We start from the raw sequence: 20009 nt of genomic DNA, 5'->3' as shown, positions 1-20009 counted from the left end.
CTCATTGTCACGATTAAAAATTGGGGTTTTAGACACTATCACATGACAGAGGACGCTCAGGTGAGGGGGCCACTGTCCCCATTTTATGTTTGAGGAGACTGAGGCACAGAGGCTAAGAGGGCTTTTCCCAGGTCCCAAATTTGTGAGAGAGCTGGGACCAGGACTCTGGCTTCTGGCCTCCTGTCGTGTATCCTTCCCACCAAGGGCAGGGGGCAAGGAACAGAGGCCCAGGACCCTCTGCAGACAGAGGCTTGGAGAGCAAAGGGAAACAAAAAAAGGAGACTAGGAAGGAGAAAGTAGAGGGGTTTCCAGGAGCCAAAGAATTTAATGCTGTTGATTTCAAGGGAAACATTAATTATGATTTTTGATGTTTCACTTGCAAATATATAGTGAAAAAAACACTCCAAAAATATAAATTAAAATGTAAATGTAAATTAAAACTTAGTAAATATCTCTAGAAAAACATATCTATAGAAAAAACATTTCTATAAAATTGTTTAGTGTTTTAAAAATAAAAATATAAAGGGCTGCTGATAATTAGCTCCCAAATAAAGGAAAGTTACCTACTTCTTCTAGATTGTGAACAACCCGTTTCTGGTTGACTTCTGTCTTGATGCGCTGAAATTCCTCATCCAAAACAGGATCTCCTCTATCTAGCTGGGTTTTTTAATCACCAAAAATATTAAAATTGAATACAAATACACATAACTGTATATCTCTTTAAAACTGACAGAAACCCATCAAAGGATCAGTAACACCGAGACGTGAGGTTTGGTTGGGAGTGGGTGACAGAGGGTTAAAGTGACCATTATAATTACACTCACTGTTCAAACATAGGGGGTTGTAACAGCGGAGCAGACCCAGAACTTTATTTTCATCACCAGGGGACATGGCTCTGGGAAATCATTTTCAAAGCATTTAAAACTCACAGGAAGGATTTTAAGAAACTGTGTAACCATGGGAGTGCAGAGATTTCGTTTAGAAAGAAACTTAAAGTTTCAAGCTCCTTGGAGCTGATTATCCCAGTATGGGGTTTAACAAAGGTGCATAATTCCTCCCCTCTCCTGGGTGGTGCAGGTGAATTGGGATCTGCCCCTTCCCTGGAGTAAGTGTCCTCCTCCAGGCTGCTCCCCATCCCCGGGGCCCTGGAGCTGTCTGTCCTATTCCCCAGGAGCCATGGGACACTCCCCCCGGAAGGCTGGCTGGCTGGGCTTGATTGGTGTCTGCATACACCTGACTCCATGGAAAAAGGAGCTGTGTCCACTGCAAAAGCTTGTTAGTTTTTACCTATCTGTGGTTTTTATTACTTGTTAAATTACTTCCAAATCTAGCTTGGCTTGTATGTACGCTGTTTGCAATCATTTTTAAAGACTTCACTGGAAGCAATCTATTCGAATCACCACATTAACAAGAGAAACAAGAGAGTTGTACGATTGTCACCAGGTGGCGAGCTGTCTAGCTCTGATTTGCACATATCAGGGAGCTGAGTCTGAGACTGTGGACCTTAGCTCAAAAGACAGATTTTGTGGGGAGAGACCCAGACCTCCACCACTAAAAATAAAATAAAATGAAATAAAGCACCTTAAAGAAGGGATTGGCAAATAGGTTGTTAGCTGGAAGAGAGAGGAGGGCGAGGTCTTATATATTTATCAATACTCTATTTATGATGAATGTTTGGGAATTTACTATCAACGACCATCTCCCATCATCCTGCTATAACTCCCACTCCCTCTTCCGCTCCCCCCTCCCCAGCTCTTTTTTCTCAGCTTTCTGCCACATGGCCTGGGCCTCCGGGTGTTCCTTGCCACTGGGTCACCTGCCAGGATTCAGCTGCCTGATGAGATCTCGCAGACACACAGAATAGGGTCTCTGCAACACTTGTGGTCCACCTGTACTGGGGCTCAGGGGCCCAGTGAGTGATGTTAAGGACGTGACCACTCCGTTTCTGCTGCCCTTGGGTACCCTTGTGACTGCTTGCTCCTCTCTGCAGTCCTCTCTCTAGTCCCTGCTCATGGCTCTCTCTGCAGCTGGCCTGGCCTCCAGGGACACCTGGAAGGACAAGGCCACCTGCAGCCTTCAACGGCCCCCTCTCTGCAATGTGAGCCTGACAACACCATGGTCCTTCCTCCTATTCAGGGTCAATCTTCCCTTCCGACCATGGTGTCTTCCCAAACTTCTTCAGCCCTTTCCTTTGCGACTGCCCTTTGCCTTGAGAGCACAAGTGCTCTCGAGTTTTCCAACTTAGAAACCCCCTCCTTGACACCTCATCCTCTTCTAATGGTCCATGCTCTGACTCTTACCCTCTGGTCATCTCAACTTCTCAGGAAACCAGCTACTCACTTCCCTGCATTCCTCGAGCCATTGGCCATTTGGCTTTTTACCTCCACCTCTCTCCTGGGATTGCTATCGCTAAGGCAAACAAGGGCTTCCAAGTGGCCAAACACACCCTGTACTTCTCAGGCCCAGCCAACCTGGATCCCTCCCCATCTGCTTTTTTAGTGTAGTCCAGTTCTCCTGACCTCCCTGACCATTTCCCTTCTGTCTCCTTCGCTATCTGCTGCTCTCCCCTCAGATCATGAGGTTCTCTGGCTTTCCCACCTTGAGCTACCGGCTTCTCATGCCTTTTACTTTCCCCAGGTCACGGCGCTGTTCTGTGCTCTACTCTCTACCTCTCTGCTGAGGTACACTTGTTCCTGCAGCCGCCACCTGGATGCCCTCCAGCCCCCCCAGATGTAACATGTCCCAAGTTGAACTTTTCATCTTCCCCCTTCTTTGGTATTTGGGATCTCATTTAAAATCACCAGCATGGGGGCGCCCGGGTGGGTCAGTCATTAAGCGTCTGCCTTTGGCTCAGGTCATGATCCCCTGGTCCTGGGATCGAGCCCCACATCGGGCTCCCTGCTCAGCAGGGAGTCTGCTTCTCCCTCTGCCTGCCGTTCCCCCTGCTTGTGCTCTTTCTCTCTCTCTGTCAGATAAATAAACAAACTCTTAAAAAAAAAAATAAATAAAATCTCCAGCGCACACCCCAGCTGGACCCCTAGGAGCCATTTTATCCTCCCTCTTTCTTTCCCCTCAGTCACTGCACTTGGCACATTTTAAATCCTCTCTTAATGTTTCTGTGCCCCGTCTGGACTGTGCCCTTCTTGAGGGCAGGGACGGTGGCTCATTCACTAGCACAGAGTCTTACAAAGAGCACTCGTTAAACACACTTGCAAAACAAATACACAGTTGGGTTTGCCTGGCGTCCAAATGCTGGCAATTCCAGACTTCGCTGTCACACTGACCTACCTGGTCGTGCCATGTCTGTGTCACCTTCATCTTTAGAATAGTTAGAAAATATCATCCCATTGTGGGGTGGACAGAAAACTCAATATTTTGTTTTTAAAATCCAATGCAGAGAAACAGAACTACAATCAAACTAAATTTCAATGCCCATCTAATACGTGCCTTCCCTAAGTGCCAAGGCTTACTAATTCTTTTGTCTCTCTTATAAAAAATAAAGAAAGGCAAGATAAATTTATTCACATATCTGATTGGGCTCCAATCAGAAAGAAGATCTAGGAAGAAAAATGTATTCTATATGAGAAATATATTTATATCTGACAAGATACATGTTTTTCCCCAATCCCTCCTACCCAATGCTGCCACTGAGCATGGGAAGCTCATGCTCCTAAGCTTAAATATATGTGTTATGGTTGAATCATGTCCCTCCAAAATTCATATGTTGAAATCTTAACCCCTAGTTAGCTCAGAATGTGACTGTGTTTGAAGATACAGTTTTTGAAGATGTAATCAAATTAAAATGAGGTGGGCTCTAGTCCAATGTGACTGGTGTCTTTTATAAGAGGTAGTTTGGACAGAGAAAAAAGAAGGTAAAGACACAGGGAAAAGATGGTCTAAAAGTCAAGAAGAGAGATCATTCCCTCATGTCCCTTAGAAGATCATGCACCTTGATCTTGGGCTGCCAGAACGGTGAGAAAATACATTTCTGTTGCTTACACCACCCAGTCTGGTACTTTGTTATAGCAGCCCAAGCAGACTAATATGACACGAGATGATTCTGCAAGTCCTACCAACCAAGTCCGAGCCCCTGAGACAGGAAGCCCAAGCCGAGCTCCTCTGGCTGACGTGTGTCCTGCGCTTCAGTGACTATGGGCCTGTCCCCAGTGTCCCCTGCACCTGCCCTCAGGGAACAAGGTCTCACATGCCATGGTGAGCCCAGGGGTGTGGCACAGTCCCACCACTCCCGTCTCTACTCCTCCCTGAATCCACAGGTGCTGCCTTGGCAACCCAGCTGTGGCCACCTCCCCTCAACCAGTTTGTCCCCCTCTGCTCAAACCCTTGAGCGTCTCTGACTTGGAACTTTTCTCTGGCTCTGGCATCGCTCCTGGTCTCTGTCTTTGGGTTCCTCTTACTCTCATGCTCCGCAGATCATGGGACAGGTGTACCTCACGCCCAGAACTCCAGCCTGAATTTGAGGCATTCCCCTCCCTCTGAATTGAATGCCTTTGTCCTCTTTACTACCTTTCCCAAAATCATACCATGTTTTCCAAAAGGCTTTCCAATCAGATGAGCTCTCTCTCCTCTCTGGCCTTTGATTCCCCACAATATTTAGTAGAGGTTTCTTGTGACATCTACAGCTAGCCTTGATTTACGGTTAGCAATTAACTTGTCATCAGCTCCTCCCCTCCCAACATAACTTTGTGTTCTTTCTTCTGATGTGGCATCTTGCATATAGCAGGAATTCAAACTATTTAGTGCAATCAACATCATCGAATTAGCATTGATTCTGACCTTATATTTGGCGTCTTCTCTTTGCCGCTCTTCAGTAAGGTCTTTTCTAAATTTAAAAGACATATGATCTCTACCAAGGTGCACCTGCCTGGGGAGAAAAAAAAAACAGCTTCCAGAACGCATTGGAATACCATGGCCCGTTGGGGGATGGAGTGGCTTAGATTCTCCACAACTGAAGGGAGGTGCAGAGACACTGGAGGAGGGCCACGGGGGAGAGAAGCTGTAGAGACTACAGCAACATAACTGAGATGAAGACTGTGTTCTACAAAATGAAGCTTCTCTCCTAGCCACGCAGGCTGAATATTTATGAGTAAAAGAAAATCTGGATGCTCAACATCAGTAGTCATTAGGGAAATGCGAATCAAAACCACAATGACCGATGTACTACATTACACCCACTAGGATGATGATGATGATGATGATGATGATAAGAAGGAAGGAAAATAACAGGCATTGCCACGGATGTGGACCAACTGGAACCCTTGTACATTGCTGATGGGAGCATAAAATGGTGCAGCCGCTGTGGAAAACAGTCTGGCCGTTTCTCAAAAAGTTAAACATAGAGTTACCATATGACCCAGCAATTCCCCTCCTAGGTATGTACCCAAGAGAACTGAAAAGATGTGTGCACACAGAAGCTCGCATATAAATGTTCACAGCAGCCTTCTTCACAATGGCCAAAAAGTGAACACCACCCAAATGTCTGTCAACTGATAAATGGGTAAATAAAATGTAGTAGGTCTGTACAATGGAATCTTATGCAGCCATAAAAAGGAATGAAGTCTTGATCGATGCTATGATGCAGATGAACGTTCAACCCGTGTTAAATGAAAGAAGCCAGTTACAAAAGGCCACATACGTATGTATGATTCCATTTATTTTAAATGTTCAGCATCAGCAAATCTATAGAGATATAAAGTAGATTGGTAGTCGCCCAGGGCTGGGAAGGAACAGGGAATGGGGAGTGACTGCTAAATGGGTATGGGGTTTCCTTCTGGAGTGATGCAAATGTTTTGGAGTCACGTGGTGGTGACGGTTGCACCACCCTGTGAATACACTAAAAACTTCTGCATTGTCCACTTTAAAATGGTTAACATGGTGAATTTTGTGCTTTGTGAGCTTTAGCACAGTTTTGAAAACTCTGGTATGTAATATATCGATCATGGAGCCTGGCACGTGTTCAAAATAAATAGTAGCTATGATTTTAAAAGGGGAGAGGGTGTCTGGAGAACTGTTTGACTGAAGGAGCCTGGAGAGACCTGGAAGCTAAATACAAATGGTCTGACCTTTGTTTGGATGCTGGATTCTTCTTCTCTGAAAACAAACCAACAAAAAGCCCGGATAGAAAGGACATTATTGAGACAACCTGGTAAATCTGCAGATAGGCTAGTGATTCTAATAGTATGGTGTCAGTGCTAGATTTCTTGGAAGTGATGATGCTAATGTTGGAGAATGTCCTTAGGAGCTGCATGCTAAGGTCTCTAAGAGCGAAGCTTCGTGATGCCTGCAACTTACTTTCAAATGCTTCAAAAGCAGGTGTGTGTGAAGTGTGCCTTTGTGTGTGTGTGTGTGTGTGTGTGTGTGTAGACAGGGGAAGTTTATGTGGCATAATGTCAACAACTAGTGAATCGATGTCAAGTGTATATGGGTGTTGCTGGCAGGTTTAAAAATCTTTCGACAGGGGCGCCTGGGTGGCTCAGTTGGTTAAGCAACTGCCTTTGGCTCAGGTCATGATCCTGGAGTCCCGGGATCGAGTCCCGCATCGGACTCCCTGCTCAGCGGGGAGTCTGCTTCTCCCTCTGATCCTCCCCCTCTCATGCTCTCTGTCTCCCATTCTCTCTCTCAGATAAATAAATAAAAAATCTTAAAAAAAAAAATCTTTCAACAAAAAAAGGCGGGAGAAAATATTCAGTGAACGACAGAATCTTCAAAACTGAATTGAGGTTGTGATTTCAGGCGTGCTACAAAGCACAGAAGGAAGGAAATACCCCAGTGTTGGCAGTGGTCATTGCATTATAGCGGATTTTTTTCCCTTCTCTCCACTTAAACAATATATTTTTTTTCGGGTTTTCTACAATGACAGTGTGGCCATTTTTTACAATAGGGAAAAGAGTATTTTAAGAAAATGATCTGCAGTGACTTGGGAGTCACTTCCCATCTAACCAGGGCCAGACCAGGAACAGAGGCTGCTGTGGAAAGAGAGGTTTTTTCTGTGAGACATGAAGGACACTGCCCTGGGCAAGCAGGGTGGCGGGCTGGGGGACATCTGTGAAGGCCCGGAGGTCGGCGCTCGTTCTCTCTGTCCGGGAAGTGTGGCGTGGGGCATGGGCAAGGAGCCTCCCCAAGACTCTTTCTAAGAGTCTCTTTTTTAGCTCGGTTCAAGAGTTTCTAAAGTTTACTTTAGTGGAGTCTGTGCACACGGATACTTCTGGTATGATCCGGTAAAAACCCGGGGACAGGGCTGCCTTTTGACTGCAGGAGCACAAGACAGAGGTCTCACAGCTGAGTTCTGGAACCTCCACCCGGAGCCTCTCCCACCCCAGCCTGCACTGCTGGGCTCCCGAGAGGCGCCTGGGGCAGACAGCCGGGGGCACAGGGGCTGAGTGGGGGGGGGGCGGGGGGAGGGTGTTGAGATTCAGGGCCCCTAGGGAGAGACGGGGTGCTGACAGCAGTGGCCAGCAGGGAGCAGTGTCCTGACGTCTCCCACAGTTCACTCCAGTTCTGCCACTGTCTGGTCACACTTAGGAAAGAGCATGGTTTGGTCACAGTGATTTATGCCGAGTGGAAACTTCTAAGGTCCAGGGGAGAAGAGGGATTAGTCAAACTTTCCAAAGGGCACAAAAAGCGATTATATTTCATCGTGTCTCATTGTATAAAAAGCCATTACTACAAACACTGTACTGTCCCTTGATATAAATAATTGTTCAATATTTACCACTTAAGGTGATTTTCGATCTCTTCGTAAGTGTCCTGTCTGACTTTCTGTTCAAAGAGTGCTTCCTTCATCTGTCTTGTTTTTGAAATCTCATTGCCTTGGTCCAAAACTGAGGGCAAGAGCAAACAATGATTATGCCAGTAATCAAATCAGAAGCATTTGCCGAGAGAAAACCACATTTCTTTTTTTTTTTTTTAAGATTTTATTTATTTATTTATTTATCTATTTATTTGACAGAGAGAGACACAGTGAGAGAGGGAACACAAGCCAGGGGAGTGGGAGAGGGAGAAGCAGGCTTCCCACTGAGCAGGGACCCCAATGCGGGGCTTGATCCCAGGACCCTGGGATCATGACCTGAGCCGAAGGCAGACGCTTAATGACTGAGCCACCCAAGTGCCCGGAGAAAACCACATTTCTAATGGTAAAACATAACAGCCATCTAACTGAGTTTTGCTGTTGTTGTTCATAAATAGTAAATGTGACAAGCAATAATTCTTCACTATTCGGCCAGCGGCTGATTTACAATGGATCAACTAGTTACCTTCTCTTAATTCTTTAATCTTCAATTTTCCTGGTTCTTGGTTTAAAACAGTTGCCACAGCAAATGGATTCGATAAATCTACTGGAAATCTCAAGTTCTGATATTCAATTTCCTGAGAGCAAAATCAGGAGGGAAAATTCATTATTTTGCTTCTCTATCATTCCTTCTATCACGTTGAGCATAACGTCCAGGTTACCTTAATCTTCGGAGGCTCTCGTTTTGGTGGCGGTCGCGGGAAAAGTATGTGTGTCATTGCCTTTCCTGGAGGAACGTCTACTTTCTTAGAAAGAGCATTTAATCTTTCAAATTCTTCTAATCTATAGTTTAAAACAGATATTAAATTACTATATAATCCAACAACTCAAGGTTCCTACTTTTTTTTAAGATTTTATTTATTTATTTGACAGAGAGAGAGAGCACAAGCGGGGGAGCAGGAGAGGCAGAGGGAGCGGGAGAAGCAGGCTCCCCGTGGAGCACGGAGTCTGACACGAGGCTTGATCCCAGGACGCCGGGATCATGACTTGAGCCGAAGGCAGAGGTTTAACTGAGCCACCCAGGTGCCCCAAGGTTCCTATTTTTTAAAGACTTTTTAAGTAATCTCTACACCCAAGATGGGGCTCGAACTTACAACCTTGAGATCAAGAGTCATGTGCTCTACTGACTAAGCCAGCCAGGTGTCCCACAAGTTTCCTATTTTTATGTTCCTTCTGATAATATCATGACTTTCGGTCCATTTAATGACTATAACTATACTGAAAATAAATCTGTGTGCTAAAACAGTGGTCTACTAAAATAAATGTAATGTTAGTATACCAGACTATAATCATATATGCCAAAATCGTCTACCAATGGTGGCTCTTCCTTACCTTCTCAAAGAACATAACAAGTGGACCATATGACATGCTGAAAAATGCTCTCCTGGTCTAGTGTGATTCATTTCTCAGCTGTTGGTTTTCAATAGCTAAATCTACTACATTTAAAAAAATTCCTCCACTGATGTATGTTCCTAGTAAAAGAATGATTATGCCCAAGTGACTCAGACTAATGTTTGAGATCTTTTCTGCAACTGAAAACTGTTTTTGGACATTTATGGACACACAGACAGGGCTACTACTCTGCCTACAGAAGCTCCTGGAGTCGTTTATTATGGGATGTAGTAGAACTACGTCATGTTCAATGCTATGAAGCATTTCTTTAAGTGAGAATATGTGGACACTAGTTTTGCAGGATTATGTATGTCCATGATATTGCAGAAATATGAATACACTAACATTCATTCATTCTGATGGTCACAAACCATTTGTTGAACACCTACTGAACGGATCCCACTGCAGAACACAGGGGACATGCCAGCAATCTCAAACTTAACATCGTCTATGGAAGAGTCTCCTGAAAGGTCAACGACCTGAGAGCACGTGTCCTTTGGTGAGATACCCACTGACTGACAGACTGTAGCGTGCAGGGCGGAGGCACTGGGTTACGAAGCTAGAGGTGGTCCAGCACCCACATATCATCAGAACTCTGACATCACCTCTGCTATAAATATTGGGGAACAACAAAAAATTTTTGAAGGTGTTAAAAAAAAACAAAACAGTCTCCTTAAGGGATCTAATGCTGACAACAGAAATGAAGGGGTCTAAGGAAGTGATACATTTTAATAAGGAGTTACTCGTGGAACTTCAGCAAGTTCCACCGTATTCTGGTAGAATACTGGCTGGCTCAGTCAGTAGAGCACCGTATTCTGAAATAACAACAAAAAGCTACCTGTGACACTTTCAGAGAACACCGTGGCCAGGATAATTTTTTTCCTTCACGGTGGAACTCATATGTTCTAGTACTAGTCTGCAGTCTGGGGAGACAGGCAGGTCTTGAGATGGGAGTCCTTGAAAACATCAAGAGTGCACTAAATAAGATATTAAACTCCGGCTGGGTGATCCAAACATAATAGTTTAGAAAGAGCGGATGTCTGCATTTGCATGGTGCTTCTTCCATACAACGCTCTTGCGTATTTAAGAACGTGTCTGTGGGAAGCAAAAATCCCACTCAAGTGATGTCTTTAAGAAAGTCATTTGTACATCACGCATATGATGTGACATGGCAAATCGCATTTTCTTGGCCAGAAAATACCAGAAAAATTACTACTGTCTTTTATTTATAGCCACTGCTACTTGTTTATTGCCAGGATGATTTTATTTCTCCTATGATTACCTGCAGGATTTGAGTTCAGCAGGCCACACTAACATCCCATACTTGATTTAGGCTGCTTTGAATTTTTAGGAAGATCATGATATAAATATATAATAAGTCATGGAGTTAGTTCATATTTTGATATGCTCTACTTTTAATATGCCTAATGAGGTTAATATGTGATGTGTATCTATGTGTGAGGGGAGAAAAGGAATAGCCAGCTATTTCTTTATCATTTTCGAAAATCTGTAAGGATTTTCCAAGATTAGGATTGATACCATGACAAGTTTTCCTTTAGCTTTTATAAGACTCATGCATATTGGGAAAAACTTATCATTTCAACCAGGTACATTGGGATATAAAAATACAAGCTCACATTCATATAGAAATAGGAGTTCGGAAAAAATTTGTTATGAAGTAAAACTTAATCCCATTTCACACCTTTACGTGGACTTGAATGCTGAGGATTCTTAAAAAAGAAAAACCCAACAAAACCTCCCATGTGGCACGTTCTCATTTTTGCCTTGCGTCGAAGTCACTCGTGATCCATGACTGATTCAGGCTCCTCTGCTGTGAGCATCCTCAGAGTGCGGACTGTGTCCCATGGGGCTTTGCAATGGACATGGCGTACAGCAGGCACTCAGTTAATTGTAACTAAGTAGAATGTTATATCGAACTTTTGAAAACGGTTATGCTGTTCCTGTCCTATGACTTACATTTGAAAGAGTGGGGGCGCCTGGGTGGCGCAGTTGGTTAAGCATTTGACTCTTGATTTTGGCTCAGGTCGTGATCTCGGGGTCGTGGGACGGAGCCCCACATCGGGCTCTGTGCTCAGCGTGGAGTCTGCTTGAGATTCTCTCTCCCTCTCCCTCTGCCCCTCCCGCTTGTGCACATTCACTCTCTCTCTCTCTCTCAAATAAATCAATCTTAAAAAAAATAAATTTGAAAGAACGTAATACATATGGTCATATATATACACATATATGTCATATACATATATATAATACATACATATGGTCAAAACTCAACCAGCACAGCAGCAGTAATCAGGGAAGGCAAGTATCCCTCCATCCACCTTTTCTTGGTCATCTCTTCCCCTCTTGGCAGGAACAACATACTGCTACAAGCCTAGAGCTATTCTATGCATTATTGTTATATTTTAAAGAGTATTTTCTGAAAGTTCATCATTTTAAGTATGGTTTGGATGGCATTCTGTTACAAGAAAGAAAGACAGAATGGAAGACACGGAGGCTCGGATCTTTTTTACAAAGTTTTAGGAAGAAACAAAGACATTCCAAAGCAGCCATACGGTAAAGCCATGTTGGGATGGCACGTTCCGGTGAAGACACATTCATATGGCTGAGAGTTGAACTGTGAGATCCACAGCTGCATTTTTATCTGCGCAATCCCATACTGGAATGGTTTGAATTTGACAGTCACGTTCACCTTCCCATTAGCCGGGATTATTCCTGAGGGGAAGGAAATGAGACAACACGGTTCTTTTTCCTGCGAAGCCCCATCAAAGAGGTTGACACACACACAAACACATTCTTCCCCTGGTAAGCCCAAGTATTTCTATTATCTTTATATAGTCTTTTCATTAAATCCATGTGAATCAACTTCGGCATGTTTACATTGACCTTATTTGCCAACCGCTACGTTAATTCTTTATAATAATTATTTGGCTCTCAGTTATATAAATATATACACATCCATCAGCGTTAGCGAGTCAGACACGAACTCCTAGAACTATAATCTTTAAGCCAATTACCAGATGTCAGTGTTAATGCTGGGAGCAACAAGAAAAGCTAGGAACACACATACGAGTTTCTGTCCAAATAATTCAGTTCCCTACATTTTGTTGTCATTTGAATCTCTCCTTCCAAATCTTTGGGATGGACCACTGCTCCCTCTGAAGTCAAATATCCCACCATGCTTTGTTCCTCTTTTGTATCTCTGGGGCCAACAGAGCTTGGAACATGGTCAAGTGCTCAACAAATGTGAAAAGAAAAATAAAAGGGAGAAAGGAAAGGAGGGCGAGAGGGAGAAAAAGAGGAAGGATCAATGTAGTAGGTACAAGAAGGGCTAATGTTCTCTCTGATTTCCACTGAAGCCTCTTTGGTTTGCCTTCTAGATGATTTCTTATGCCCCTGTGCATTTTGTCTTTGCACGGTCCCTAAAGAGACCTTACACAATTCCCTCATAAATGCTTGGCGTATCCTCCTTCCCACCTATGCCCTCCTCTGAATCTTGTACCTCTGTCTCCCTTGTTCTCTATGCTCAACCACATGAACCTTTCACTCGGCCATCCAAGTATTCACTAAGTACTTACTCTGTGCCAGGCAATATTTTAGGCACCTGAGGAATAGGGATAAACAGAACAAAGTCCCAGATCTCACAGAGTTTACTTTCTAGCTGGGGACAGCAAGTAAGCAAACAAAAAATGAATATAAAATATAAAATCATGTCATGAATACCAACAAGAAAAATAAAGCAGGGTATGGGGGAGGCAAGTGAAACGTAATGTGCTATTTGAGAGAGGATGAAGAGAAGGCTTCTCTGGTGAGATGTTGCAGCCGAGACCTGAAGGCAGAGAGGGGCCCTCGTGCCAACCCTCCCACATTGGGCTCCTGCTGCCTCAGGGCCTTGGCACTGGCTATTCCCTCAGCCTGGAAAACCCTTTCTCCAGATCTTCTTTTCGTCTTTTTTAATCCTACTTTCTGAAATCACCATCTTGCCATCTGCCTTCCCCTAGACTCAAATGCAGTTTGACAAAAGCCCATTATGATGTTCCCAGCTCAATACAAGTGAATGAAACTCCTCCTGACTCTCCAGCCCTAGGAGCCTTCACCCCCCTACAGTTCTGTAAGCCCCGCAGTACCCACGTGCCACCCGAACTGTTACCTTCTCGAGTTTAGAGCTCTCCCACTCGACTGCAAGCCCCTAGAGCTGACACCGGGCCCCAAAGCTCGTTCACCTTCCCGGACCCCTAGTGCAGTGCTTCAGAAATAAGTATTTGTCAACTTCCTGAGAGCTGAAGTCCAAATCTTTTTTTTTTTTTTTTAAAGATTTTATTTATTTGAGAGAGAGACAGTAATCCAGAGAGCACAAGCAGGGGGAGCAGAAGGAAGAGGGAGAAGCAGACTCCCCACTGAGCAGAGAGCCAGATGTGGGGCTCGATCCCGGGACCCTGGGATCAGGACCTAAGCGGAAGGCAGATGCTTAACCAACTGAGCCACCCAGAAGCCCCCAGAAGTCCAAATCTTTAAATGACACCCACTAGTGACCCAAGAGCTCACTGCGGGGGAGAGTGAATCAACAGAAGATCTCGGTTCTATTGGCCAACCTAGGATCTGCGGGACAGAAACTCCAAGGTGTCCTGCATGCAGTTCAGTACCTCGACCACCCACTAGGTCAGAAAATACACCATCTGACCTGCAGCTCACTGGGGGCTTTAGAATACGAACATTCTATTGCTTCTGCTCCAGCTCATTAACTTAAAAAAAAATAACAAGCTCTGGAGCAAGGATTAATGTTTGCCTTGACCTGGCTGATTTATTTTTAAGTGCTCCCAGCCCGCACCTAATACCTAAAGCACACTGGAGGGGTAGCCCGGGCAACCAGGGTACACTGCTTTCCCATTAGCAGGGATAGCAGGCAGCACGGCTCTGTTAGCGGAACTTGGCTGCGGCTGATGCTTGGCAAAAGCTAATGGTGGGAGAAGGGAGAGCAAGTCTCATGTTTGAAAAGTGAGAAGGCTCCCCCACCCCCAAATTCCGACTTCGTTTTAAAAAAACCCAAACCACAATTTTATGGCTTCAGTCCAATTTCATCTGGGGCCAATTTCGGATCACCACCCTTAACATCAGCCGGGATCATGTGAAATCACAGGGCAGGGAGGCTGGTGAGGCAGAGGGAGAGAGGAGAGAAAAACTGAGAAATAAACTAAAGGCTTTCTAAGAAAATCCTAGTCTATCAATAAAATGGGCATAATGAAGAAAATGTAGCAACACTGAAAAATGCTACAATGATTAATGAAATGACCAGAAAATACCACTGGATCTTTGCCTTGATGATAATTATATAAAGTATGCATAAATATGGCCAGTCACCAAAAGGAGATGGAAAAATAAAAGTACGTTATTTTTAGGGTGGTTAGGCTCAGGACGGGGATCATTTTTTACACATTTCTTCTTTCATGTCCATACAGCATCCTTACAATATCGTTATACTTTTAAAATAACTTTTTCTTCGAAATCCTCGAAAGCACAGATCATCCTCCCTAAATTATCACAGAGCCATATAAGCTACATGCTTGAAGTGTTAGCAAGTATTGGTCTTAATCTTCCGGGATTTAGGGTTTTATGAGCTGTGTGATGTTGGGTAAATTTCTTAATCTCTCTAAGCTTCGGGTGGGAATTTAATAGCTGCATAGTTTAAAAATTGTCCATGAACAAGCCGCTGATGAACTCAGTGTTTTGGACTCACTGGATTACAGAGGGGGTGCTTCAAGAGTGTTCCTCCCATCCGACTCACCACCATGAGTCACATGTCACCCACTGGGACACTCGCAGGCCACCACCACCGCCCAGGGTGTGCAGACAATGCAAACCCTGACTCGCTGGGCCCTGTATGAGCTCTGTGACTTGGCTTGTTACTTTACCTGAGGCTCAGTTTTCTCATCTGTAGAATGGGACGAAGTGTAAAGGAGAAAAGAGTATACAAGGTCTGGGATAATGCTTACTTACTACAGAGCATGTGTCCTGTGAATGTGTCCTTCCCAATGTTTGTGCCAAATAATATGAGTAACAATCTACCGTGTATTAAATTATCATTAAGATGTCAGGAAGAGGGGCTCCTGGCTGGCTCAATTGGTGGAGTATGTGACTCTTGATCTCGGGGTTGTAAGTTGGAGCCCCACATTGGGCGTGGAGCCTATTTGAAGAAAAAAAGTTAAAAAAAATAAAATTTCAGGGGGTACCTGGGTGGCTCAGTTGGTTAAGCAGCCGGCTCTTGATTTCAGCTCGGGTTGTGATCTCAGGGTCCTGGGATTGAGCTCCGCTTCAAGCCCCACATCGGGCTCTGCCTCGGCGGGGAGTCTGCTGGAGATTCTCTCCCTCTCCCTCTGCCCCTCCCCCCACTCTCTCTCTCTCTAAAATAAGTCTTGAAAAAATAAACAAAATGTCAGGAAGAGGAAGTATTTCTTGGGAAAACTTATATAGTTGACTATGAAACAACATGAGAGTTAGGGGCACAGACCCCCTGTGAAGTTGAACACCCATATATAACTTTTGCTTCCCCCAAAATTTAACAACTAATAGCCTACTATTGATCCGAAGTCATACCAACAACAAACAATTAACACATATTTGCATGTACATTCTATGTATTATATGCTATATTCTTACCATAAAGCAAGTCAGAGAAAAGAAAATATAAAGAAAATCATAAGGAAGAGAAAATACATTTACAGTTGTGCTGTACTTATTGAAAAAAAAATCTGTGTAGAAGTGGACTCACGTAGTTCAAACCTGTGTTGTCAAGGGTTAACTGTACCTGACCCATTTGAGTTTTAAAGAAGGAAGACACAATTGCCTCATGATGCCAAGCCACTGGGATGACTTCCTCAAACGCAGGCGATTCTACCAGTCACGAGACAAGGACTGGGCTGCCTTTAAAATTTAGGTCTACTTTAAAATTTAGGCCATGGGGGGCCTGGGTGGCTCAGTCAGTTAAGCCTCTCCTTCCATCCCCGTCCTCCCCAACTCCCCCAACCCCCTCCCCCAAACAACCCCCCCCAACCTGGCTCATGAGTGCGCACATGCGTGCTCTCTCTCTCTCAAAAAAAAAAAATTTTTAGGCCTTGGACTTTCTGTAAAGGGGTGAAATATGAGCCCTGAGGCTTTCAGTTACCAGCTCATTTCTGTTTCCCCGGGAAGGACCAACTTGCTCAGCCGCAACAGAGATACTGACTGCTAATTACGCCAGCACTTAGTTTTTTTTTTACCTTATTTTTTAAAAGATTTTATTTATTTATTTATTTATTTATTTATTTATTTATTTATTTGGCACAGAGAGAGAGAGACAGAGAGAGGGAGAACACAAGCAGGGGGAGTGGGAGAGAAAGAAGCAGACTTCCCGCGGAGCAGGGAGCCCAACATGGGACTCGATCCCAGGACTCTGGGATCATGACCTGAGCTGAAGGCAGACGCTTAATGACTGAGCCCCCCAGGCGCCCCCCAGCACTTATTTTATTAAAGAATGTATTTATTTGAGAGGGAGAGAGTGCTTGCGCACACACAAGCGTGGGGGGAGGGGCAGAGAAGCCCCAGCAGACTCCTGCTGAGTGCAGAGCCAACAGGGAGCTCGATCTCAGGATCCTGAGATGGGGACCTGAGCTGAAACCAAGAGTCAGATGCTTAACGGACTGAGCCACCCAGGTGCTCCTCCCAGCACTTATTTTAATCTTTAATTCCCTTCTCCCTCCAGCAAGCCTTGGTGACTGAAGCCAGAAATAATCAGTAAAATGGAGTCTTCGGGGATCTTCCTTTTCCTCCTGGTCCACCAAATACCCAAAACGGCAGACATTGGGAGCAGGAGCAGAACAGCCTGGGGCCCTGCCTATGCTGATGGGAAGCTGAGTAGAAGCTGAGTAGAAGGATGCTGGGGAGGGCCAAGCCAGGCCAGCCGCTCATTTTCCGTCAAGCCTGTAACCTGCACACGGGTATCACATGCCCCTCTCCTGGGCGCTGTCCAGCACGGAAAGACCACTCAGGGAGGCCAGAGAGACTGCACCGGAACGCTTATCCTGAATTCAAGAGCTGCAAGAAGCATCACACACAGCACCTGCGTTCCCCCATGGCTCACAGGGACACCAGGAGCCGCCCCCTGACCATGCCCCCAGCCTCACCAACCCTTCAGCAAAGCCTGTCCATGCCACCATTTGCCATTTCCATGGCCGGCACCCATCCAGGCCAACCTGGGCTTCCTTCCTAAGGGGACAGTCTGCTCCCCGTTTGTGCTACTCCAACCCACTCTCCTCTCAGGAGGATAATGAGGCCGAGACACCATCCCCTGCTGAGAACCCTCTACTGGACTCCCTCCCAGCTCAGAACCAAACCCTAACTCCTACCCTCCTCAGATCCCCGAGGCCTCTCCAACTTGGTCTCCCTTTGGGCACACCCTCTTCCCCTTGGGTGCACCGTCCAGACACTCCGGGCTTTGGGACGTCCCTCAAACGTGACCCTGCCAAGCCTGTTCTAACCTGATGGCATTGGGGCCTTCCTCTGCTTGAAACCCTCTTCCCTAGCTCCTGACCACCAGATGAGAGCAGTCACCATGTCTACCCTGGGCAATGTCCTCTCTGGGTGCCTGTCTCTCTCCCCCATACTGGGACGTCAGAGCAGTGAGCAGGTCTGTCTTGCTCCCTGGGGCAGCGCAGCACCTATCATAGCACCCGATGCACAGCAGGCGCTGAGTGCTTAGTTCTAGAAGGAAAGCAAACGTGGGGCCACAGGGCAGGATTCAACCCAGCAGCAGGGCAAACAAGCCCAGCAGCATTTCTGGTAAAAGATGGTCACGTGAAGCTATTTGAACTTGACTACCCTCCTGTCAAACTCACCAAAACAAAACAAAAAAATGGAAGAGAAGGAAAATCTGTTAAACAAGGGAAATGACTCTATTTCCAAAGCCCGACAAAGCAGCATGCTTCCCAGATACTGTCCAGTAAGGCGTGGGAGTGAGCGGAGAGCCGGGAAGGCAACAGATTTCCCCAAAGGTAAGGGGAACGGCCCTGAAAAAATACATCTACCTACACTTTGATTAAAGTGACAAAACAGGGAATGCGGCTGGGCCCTGGAGAAGTGGGGATGAGGACAGAAGAGATCCGACCTCAGCATCCTGGAATAGCAGGTAGGCAGCTGAAGAAGTAACTATGTTGCCCTGACATTTCTATTGCCTCAGACCCGGGACCCGGAGGCTGGAGGTGACTTGATGGGGACCGAGGGGAGCAGGTGACCCCGCAACGGCAGGCACATGGCACAGATGACTCACCTGGCCTTCGTGAGCCCGGGGCAGCGGTAGGAGATATTCTCTGAGGATGCGGGAGCCCACGGACTGTGGCCAGACCCTGGCTTCCAATCCCAGCTCTGCCCTTGGACAACTTCCCTCAACACTCCATGCCTTGGGTTCCTCATCTGCAAAGTGGACCTATTAAGAGCATCGCCTCACGAGCGTCGTCGGGGGTATAAAATGAGCGGTGTTGGTGGCTAGCACAGGTTAAGTGTCATGTAAGCATCAGCTACTATTCTAATTATTTTCACCATCATCATTTTTTCCCACTTTATTCTTCTGCCGGCAGCAGGCCCTACTCAAAGCTGCGTAAAATGCTGAGTAGAACCAACAGAGGTATTATGCACGAAAACTGCAAATTCAAAGATTAATACACTTTGAAGGAGGAAAGGGACAAAAGCAAAAGCAGGTGAAGAACACACATCACAAGAGGGATGACTCAGAACTCGGGTGGTTCACCAGAGTCTTAAGAAGTGACAGCCAGCCTGACCTTGCCACAGCGAGAGTTGCCAGATTCAAGGAAGCAATGGTAGAACACACTAGAAGGAGACGAAGAGAGAGGAGAGAGTCGGTGGGCTCGGGAGACACACAGAAAAAGGAAAAGGAAGCGTCACTGAAGTAGACACTGCATTAGAAGGAATGACAAAACACACACACATACACAACGCACATGCATGGACACATGCCCGTGGCAGGCAGGGATGAGGAATCCACACAAAATTAAATTATCTTAAGGAAGATAACAGATACCAAGGGCAAAGGATAGTTAACACATACACATAATTTATGTTCCTGAGCAAGAGAACAAAGCAAATAGAAGATTAAAATACTCAGTTTTAATAGTTGAAAAATTTTCTAAAATAACAAAAGTCCTTTTTCTCCAGATCAAGAGGACATGCCATGTTCGAGGAAAACAAAGGATACAGAGCAACGCCAATACATAACCTGGCAAATTACTTAACCTCAATACTGAAAAAAACAAAAACAAAGAATTCTAAGGGCATCCAGAATTCACCTTGGGCAGGTAAAGATTCCGACCAGGCTCGGAATTCCTAGCAAATTCAAAGCAAGGGGCAGTCAAGCAATGTCTACAAAGTTCTGAGGTGAACAGAGTTGTAAACCAAGACTCTTCGACCCAGTCACGTTGTCCTTCAAGATGACAGGCAGCAGAGACATGGTCAAACATGCAGGCATTCTCTGTGTGTAGCCTCCAGGAACCTTTGGTTAACAAGCTGCTGACTTACACATTCCAGACAAGCCAGGGAAAGAACGGACGTAAAGAACTTAGAATGGAGAAAATGTGGAGCAAAGAATGGAGGTGACACCCAGGTTCCACTGAAATAGAAACTAAGTAACTGTGTTATTTCTGGTCACAAGACAGAATGCAAATGCTATAAACCCAGATAAGGTAAGATAATATCACAGAAGGCGAAGCCATTAAGGAGGGAGGGAGAGACAGAGAATGGATGCTACCTCCCCCTG

The 20009-nt window shown here is 45.3% G+C and overlaps 1 protein-coding gene across 1 annotated transcript in view; it reads right to left on the bottom strand.

Moving 5' to 3' along the window:
* CFAP221 (cilia and flagella associated protein 221) overlaps positions 1-20009 on the bottom strand; it is a 90153-nt gene that overhangs the window by 29551 nt on the left and 40593 nt on the right. Inside the window, exons 8-13 of the mRNA XM_032412065.1 lie at positions 11767-11926; positions 8467-8587; positions 8271-8382; positions 7730-7838; positions 4795-4882; positions 568-657 (exon numbers count right to left, since the gene is read on the bottom strand). Coding sequence (XP_032267956.1) covers positions 568-657; positions 4795-4882; positions 7730-7838; positions 8271-8382; positions 8467-8587; positions 11767-11926 — 680 coding nt within the window. The remainder of the gene's footprint in view (positions 1-567; positions 658-4794; positions 4883-7729; positions 7839-8270; positions 8383-8466; positions 8588-11766; positions 11927-20009) is intronic.

Source organism: Phoca vitulina, unplaced genomic scaffold (genome assembly GCF_004348235.1).
Source record: "Phoca vitulina isolate PV1807 unplaced genomic scaffold, GSC_HSeal_1.0 scaffold1, whole genome shotgun sequence".
In the NCBI taxonomy this organism is placed as follows: domain Eukaryota; kingdom Metazoa; phylum Chordata; class Mammalia; order Carnivora; family Phocidae; genus Phoca; species Phoca vitulina.
The sequence above is the reverse complement of the archived record's forward strand: the minus strand, read 5'-3'. Positions and strand labels throughout refer to the sequence as shown.